The sequence below is a fragment of the Sinocyclocheilus rhinocerous genome, unplaced genomic scaffold (assembly GCF_001515625.1).
Source record: "Sinocyclocheilus rhinocerous isolate Xijiao unplaced genomic scaffold, SAMN03320098_v1.1 scaffold182, whole genome shotgun sequence".
NCBI classification, from domain to species: domain Eukaryota; kingdom Metazoa; phylum Chordata; class Actinopteri; order Cypriniformes; family Cyprinidae; genus Sinocyclocheilus; species Sinocyclocheilus rhinocerous.
The window spans coordinates 635,893-643,730 of NW_015655576.1; the positions used below are offsets into that span (position 1 = coordinate 635,893).

At 40.8% G+C, this 7,838-nt stretch overlaps 1 protein-coding gene across 1 annotated transcript in view; it reads left to right on the forward strand.

The window, feature by feature from the left end:
- Nucleotides 1-7,838, forward strand: part of LOC107718619 (CREB-binding protein-like) — a 51,217-nt gene that overhangs the window by 8,816 nt on the left and 34,563 nt on the right. The window contains exons 2-3 of the mRNA XM_016525786.1: nt 1,111-1,261; nt 1,471-1,957. Coding sequence (XP_016381272.1) covers nt 1,111-1,261; nt 1,471-1,957 — 638 coding nt within the window. The remainder of the gene's footprint in view (nt 1-1,110; nt 1,262-1,470; nt 1,958-7,838) is intronic.

Below are 7,838 nucleotides of genomic sequence, written 5' to 3' on the forward strand. Positions count from 1 at the left end.
GTTTCATTTTTAAAGTATCTTTTCAGTTGTTTAAATCATTTAATATTTCTATATTTAAAACATTAATCTCATCATGAATTTATGGATTTAATTGCACTCATTCCACTTCTGAGCCTCATTAAATGTCTGAAAGTATACCAAGTCACTTTTGTGTTCTTCTGTGCCACCTCTACAAATTAATTTTGTTAATAGTGATTTCATTTGATTGGTAACTTATGTTTCTTATTCTACTTGTTCTTATTCTGTCGTTTTAATTGCAATTTTTAAAAAGCTTATAAAATATAATTTTTAAAGAATTTGACAAAAGATTACATTTAATAAAGTAAAAAAAAATGCCATTACAAATGTAAAAACAAAATTCCACTGTAAATCACTTTGAGTCAAATATCACCTCGTAATGGGAAGGCTAATTTTTGATAAAATTTTGGATTATTGATTAGAAGGTGCTCCTAAAATTTTGAACGTGCTCCTACATTTTTTTTAAGTTAGGAGCACAAGTGCTCCTAAAAAGAAAAGTAAGCGTAGAGCCCTGCAAATGTATGCAACAAAGTCAGCGCTGTATTACGATTAATAAATAAAACTTTGTGCTCAGCCAAATCGATATGACCTGGAAGAAATAATAGATTCACGAGACCAAAGATTGCCTGTTAGATTTACCCAAAATGAATTATATCATGTTTAACCACTGCAGAGACATCAGAGCCAGTGGCGAATGTCAGAAGGACTAGCCGAGGTGAGACTGCTCTCAGCGGATACATGAGCACTGAGCGCCCGGTGATCACGTGGAGCTACGTCTCTGTAATCGGCGAAGCAAATTTTCTAATAGGCGCTATCTTTATAAATAAACCGAAGATTGGGGGTGCCGTTGGGGGGGCGGGCCGCCCCCCTAATATAATGGCAGGGGAAACACTGAACAACAACAAAAAAAAAAGTACAGTTGAGTGTTGATGAGTTATCCCTTTAAGGGCCAATTGTCAATGTAGTATCAAGTTAAACTGGACAAATATTGGCCAATTTTTTTGACCAAACTGATAAATTAGTTGATCACTTCTGAGTTGCCTGTTGGTTGGTTAATTAATGGGACGATGACCCTTTTTTCTTTTTTTCTAGACTTTGTGTCCTTGTTCGACTTGGAGAATGATCTTCCAGATGAGTTGATACCCAACGGAGACCTGGGGCTGATGTCCATGCCCTCTAATGGAGACGGAGGGGTGGGGAGCCGGATGGGGGGCACTGTCCCGGACGCTGCTGCCAAGCACAGGCAGCTGTCCCAGCTCCTGCAGGCAGGGAGCGGCTCTGGTCTGGCTGGAAACCTCAGCCCTCAGTCTGGAATGGGTGGCCAACTGGGTGCCTATCTTCCAGATCGATACCCAACGGAGACCTGGGGCTGATGTCCATGCCCTCTAAGGGAGACGGAGGGGTGGGGAGCCGGATGGGGGGCACCATCCCAGACGCTGCTGCCAAGCACAGGCAGCTGTCCCAGCTCCTGCAGGCAGGGAGCGGCTCTGGTCTGGCTGGAAACCTCAGCCCTCAGTCTGGAATGGGTGGCCAACTGGGTGCCTTGGGGAAGAGTTCCATGGGCCAGGGCTCACCCGGTCACCAGACCCAACCTCCAAAGCCGGTCGGCAACCCTTCCGGTCAGGGCAACAACAGTCCGGGCATGGTCCTCAATGCAGGTTTCAACCCGGCCATGCTGAACAATAACCAGGCTCATGGACTCATGGGGCAGAACATGGCTCCGCAGGGGCAGATGATGAATGGCGTGATGGGGCCGGCCGGAAGAGGCAGGGCAGCTCCGGGTATGCAGTACCAGGGTCAGGCCATGCAGGGAGCACCGGGCGCCGGGCAAGGGGTCAGCGTTTCTGGCAGTGTATTGGCGGAGACGCTTACCCAGGGTGCACCACAGATGGGGGCACACAATGCCATCAATCCCCAGCAAGCTGGAAACATGAACAAGGTAATTCGCCATTGCTATTTTTTAAGTTTTGCATCCTAAAAAAAGTTCAGTGTGGTTGGGTTTAATGATTAGGTAAGCTAACACGAATGCAGATAAACAAATTGTTTCAGTTTCGACCAGCTTTGTGTATGTGTAGTTTCAGTTTCAACCTATAATTTCCACTACAAATGGAACAGTAAGAAACTTAGTGCTGTTTATGTTACTTGGATTTAAGGAAGGTTTATTGCTTTTAGCATGCTTGGTTGTTTTGCCATTTTCTTTATGAAGTATCAAAATGCAAGCCTTAAAATGAAAAGGTCTGGGTTATGTTCACCTTGAGATGTATGGACAGCATCTGTGACAAGCTGTGGTTTATGATGGACAGTTTCAACCCTCATATATGATTGAATAAGAAATGAATAATAGAAGCTTATTTGTACAAATAAAGGTAGTTAATAGGAAGAAAAATTAAATTTTGACTGGTAATTTGGAAATTCTGTCTGAAAAGTTGTACTACAGATGATTGCAGTTGGCATTTGTTTTTTGTTTGTTTGGTTTGGTTAATATTGCAATGGTACTCAGTAGGGATGTCAACGATTAATCGATGATCGATTAATTGTCGATAAGAGATGCAATCGATTAAAGCTATCGATGGTCGATTAAGCAGTTTAATTTTGGGCTGAGTGCGGCTCATGCGCAAAACACGTGCGAGCGGCTGTGAGTGACGGTGACGGTATATAAATGCATCATCATTCACTCATAATTACAAATTAAGCTTTTAATGTGATTTAAACTTAATTTTAATAACTTTAATAAAAGTACATTAAAATAGAAACAACACAAAGTTCTTCAACATGGAAAGCAATAGAAATGTAGTAACTAAGTAATTTCCCCAGATAATTATGAAATGCCTGCTGACAGCGCAGTTTATCTATGCATTTACACAGAACTATACTCAAACTGCGATCGCTCGTGGAGATAATAAATAATTAATTTCCATGGAGTTGTATCTATTTAGATGTTTATTAGTGAAGTAATGGTTATATAGTAAATGTTAATACAATTTAGGGTGTTTTAAACAAGTGAATCTTGTTAAAAGTTACATGCGGTGGCCGTGCTGACTGTAGCATGACTGTAAAAAGCATGATTTACAGTTACAGGTTTACACAAAATAATATAAAAAATAATAAAATGAAATCAAATTTCAAGAATTTTTTTTATAAAAGAGTCATAAATAAAATGTATCAATTATTAAATTAATGGTTTAATGGCTGGTTTAATATTAATTATTATTTTAAACCAGCAGAAGGGCTGTAAAAAAATGCAAATTCATTCTCTGCCAGCAGGTGCGCTTTCAGAACTGCATAAAGATAGACTTTGAAACGTGCGGCGCTCATATTTATCCAATGAAGTCATAGCCTTTTTCATTTTAATCATCACATTAAGCTATATGGCAATTGTCTTTCCATCCCCATTGTACTTTTTATGGCCTTAAATTTGATACAATTAAATGGTCCTTAAAGACTTTTTAAGGACCAGCGGAAAAGGCATGCTGACATTGATTGACTTGCAGTTAATTGGGCAAATAAAAGAAAAGAAAATATAATATAATAAACTGCTTAAAATTTTTCAGGTACAGTACAGGTATCCTTAAATGCAGCATTTAAGTAAGAAATGTACTAATCAAATGAAATAAAAATTAAAATGCATATTAATCGTATGAATAATAGATTCTACTGATTCTCGTATTAGGCTGCTGTACTAGAACTACATACTGCACAGATCAGTTACACATGTGATTACTTTCCCAGATGTTTGCATTCGATTGAGACAACAAAACCAACTGTGTTTATGTGAACCATGGGTGTTTTTGACAGTTGAAACAATAAACGCTAAATAGAGTGTAGTTTAGCCCCCGCTGGGATGTGCGCGCCCGTAGCCTAGGTTATATCAAAAAGTTTAAACTGGCAAGGCACACAGCCGTATCTCTCTTACACAGTTTGGAAGCGGTTGAAATTAAAATAAACTAGTGTACGTTGTGAGCGAACAATTTGTAGCGATCTGCCAGAAGAAGCAGCCACTATGAACAGCTGATTTGTACGGAAACACCTGATGGCCAAATACATCGGAATTCACGAATGGAAAAATCAAGTGAGCCCGAGCCGATTTGTGTTCACTGCACGTTTTTCGAAAGCGAACCATACTCGGACCACCTCCCGAGATGGTCTCGGTTCGGTTTGCTACTGAGGGGTCTGAGATCATTTGGAGTGTTCACATATGGGCCAAAAATCCCGCGAACCGCGCTCAGACCCCTGAAAAGGACCAAGTGTGAAAACACCCTAAATGGTTGCAGGCTGGAGCACTAAACACACAGTAGTTTGTTTAAGCTTTTAATTCATTGTCCTTTTGCTTACATTTACATGAATGGATGCATAAGTATATTACAAGTAAATTATTCATTCATTCTTCACAAGAATGAAAAAGAAATCTTACTAAATTCTAACAAATGATGAATTGAACCAAGACAGTGTTTTAATCTATGCCAGTTTGAGCTTTTCAGACATGTGAAGGAAAGATTGCACAGAAAGGTAGTTGTGCCTATTAGGGCTGTGACGGTGGCCGTGACAACCTAGTTGTCTACTGCCACCGGCGGTAGTGCACGTGACGTCACGCACTCTATAACAAGCATAATACAAAGTTTTGTATACAAGTGTAATAACAGTAATAACAGTAGCGGAACAGTGAACCGTGTCTTAGGGCTGTCGCGGTGAGGGAATTTCCCTTGCGGTAATTTTGAGTGGCTCAATAGCGCGGTATGCGGTATTATCGCCATACATAGCATCATCATGCTGTGGGGGTGTTTTTCAGCTGCAGGGACAGGACGAGTGGTTGCAATCGAGGGAAAGATGAATGCGGCCAAGTACAGGGATATCCTGGATGAAAACCTTCTCCAGAGTGCTCAGGACCTCAGACTGGAACTAAGGTTTACCTTCCAACAAGACAATGACCCTAAGCACACAGCTAAAATAACGAAGGAGTGGCTTCACAACAACTCTGTGACTGTTCTTGAATGGCCCAGCCAGAGCCCTGACTTAAACCCAATTGAGCATCTCTGGAGAGACCTAAAAATGGCTGTCCACCAACGTTTACCATCCAACCTGGCAGAACTGGAGAGGATCTGCAAGGAGGAATGGCAGAGGATCGCCAAATCCAGGTGTGAAAAACTTGTTGTATCTTTCCCAAAAAGACTCATGGCTGTATTAGATCAAAAGGGTGCTTCTACTAAATACTGAGCAAGGGGTCTGAATACTTAGGACCATGTGATATTTGAGTTTTTCTTTTTTAATAAATCTGCAAAAATGTCAACAATTCTGTGTTTTTCTGTCAATATGGGGTGCTGTGTGTACATTAATGAGGAAAAAAAATTAACTTAAATGATTTTAGCAAATGGCTGCAATATAACAAAGAGTGAAAAATTTAAGGGGGTCTGAATACTTTCCGTACCCACTGTATATATATATAATTTGTTTGTGTATGTGTTACGATATAACTAACAAGGTCATATTCAGAAGACAATGAAACCGAAACCAAATAGCGTTGAAACCGGAAGTGAATTAAACAGAAGAGAATGACAAAATAACGGTCCACATAACAAAACATAAACCTGACAATAAGATCGTTAGGCTATCGTTAGCCTTTATGTATAACAGTTAGCCTAGCTGTAATCTGATCTTCTAATTTGACTGGACAAGAGACTTTCTATTGATATTTCCACCTGCGCGCATGATAAGACAGAGATTTCGCTTTCCTTGGAAATGACAACCTATTTTCACAAATATATATGACTCGGCCTGGAGGACAGACGCAACTAATCGCACGCGCTCAGTCGATCTCTCTCTCATTCACTGTCTGTTTAGGCTTGTTAAGTGCAAATCTACGGAGCCTCTGTACAAATCAGCATGGTACACATTATGTTATCATTACTAACTTGTTTAATATTCAGTCCACATGCACGAAGTGTAAAACGAGAAGGGCATAACCTTACGAAAAAAGAAAACACGGAAAAATCGCGGTTGCTGCGGTTCTTGCATTCCTCTGCGGTTTGCTCGTCAATAGCGCGGTATTGCGATATTGCGGTTATCGCGACAGCCCTACCTAATACGCTATATTTTCAACAATAATCTCATTTGTTCTCCGTTCTTTTAGTAGAAACTTAAAATATAACTGAGAAAGAACCTCTGAGCAATACATTTTCATGTGGGTTGAAACAGCCACAGACACACTTTGGTTTCCTTTTTTACTCTCTCTCTTTCTCTCTCTCTCTCACTCACTCTCTCACACACACGCACACACACAGATCTGCTTGTGGCTTTCTCTGCTGTAGAATATCACTGAGTCAGCAGCCGTTCTCTATCACAGTGACCTACACACATGTGCACACATACACACACCATCTCTTTCTCCCTTTATCTCTCTCTTTCTGGTATATTTTTTAATATATTTATATTTATATCAACACCGCGCCACTGGCGGTAGTTGGTCCATTACCACCGCGGTGGTAAAAATCTGCCACCGTCACAGCCCTAGTGGCTATCGCATGTGTCTGACTGTTGTGGTTTTACAGGAAACCAGTCTTCTACTCGCATTGTGCTGTTGTCACTAGTGATGAACGCTCTTGTGTTGAGATGTTGGGCTCATATTGAGAAATCTGCCAATCTATTGAGTTTGCAACTGAAATATTGTGAATAACATCACACAGGCTGCCAGAGCGATCTCGGGTTTCCATATCTGCTGTGTTTGTTCTGAGGTGAATAGATGTGCTGTCGGCAGTGTGGCGTGTGTTTGCATTGCACACAGATTATGAGAGTCACAAGTGCAGGTGAAGTGTGTGAGATCAGTCCACAGCAGAGTGCCAGCTCTCGTGTCTGTACTGTCCGCTCGCTCTGACCTCTCGTGCGTCCTATAGCAGTTCAGAGGAAATCTGCTTTAGATTTTTCTCAAATTCTGACTTTTTATTTTTTCTAGGTTCTGTTTATGGAATTATCCAGTCCATCATCATAAAGAATGTCTAAACAAATTAATTGGTTAATCTTTAGCAGTTTAATAACAGTTGACATTTTAAACATCTTTTAATCAAATGAAAATATAACTAATTAATTTTAGAGCTGGGTGGTGTGATATGTATTAGGGATGTGCGGGTCTAGTCGACTAAACAGTACAGCTCCTACTAGTCGACACTGAAAACAATAGTCAATTACACGACAGAAAAAAAAAACATGATTTTATCATTCAAATTACCGTCATTTTAACATTGCATTTAAAACATTTTAAATAAGTTAAAATAAAACGTTTGAAAAATAATACATTATTTTTAAAAGTTTATCTGGGCGGAAACGACATTTTTACCTCAGACCTCACATGCGTTTTCTTCGTGTCAGTTGCGGCGAGTTCAAAAATGACCATGCGAAAGACGAGAAGGTGTGGGATTATTTTGAATTAGAAGGAAACTGAAAAGGTTTGTGTAAACTGTGTAATGTCAAATTGTCTTACAATAACTCTACTGGAGCGATGCGTAATCATATTCAATACAGGCACGTAGGCGTTAGCTTAGAGTGGAACAGTGTTGTAAATACAACTTAACCACTGATTTCTAGTCGTGTCCTCTTTTGGAAGGCCAACAAAGTAGTTTCGCTTTCACAACGAAACACACGGCGGCCTAGAGTGAGCTGAGGCAGGCGGGCTAGTGTGAGCAGCGGCCGGCTTGAGTGAGCAGAGGCGGACGGGCTTGAGAACGGCGCGGCTGGCGGATTCGACGAAGGCGTGTCAGGCGGGCTTGCGGCAACCACATGTGACGACCCCGGGCTGGACTCCGCTTTGTCCACGGTGAAAGCCGATCCGGCGA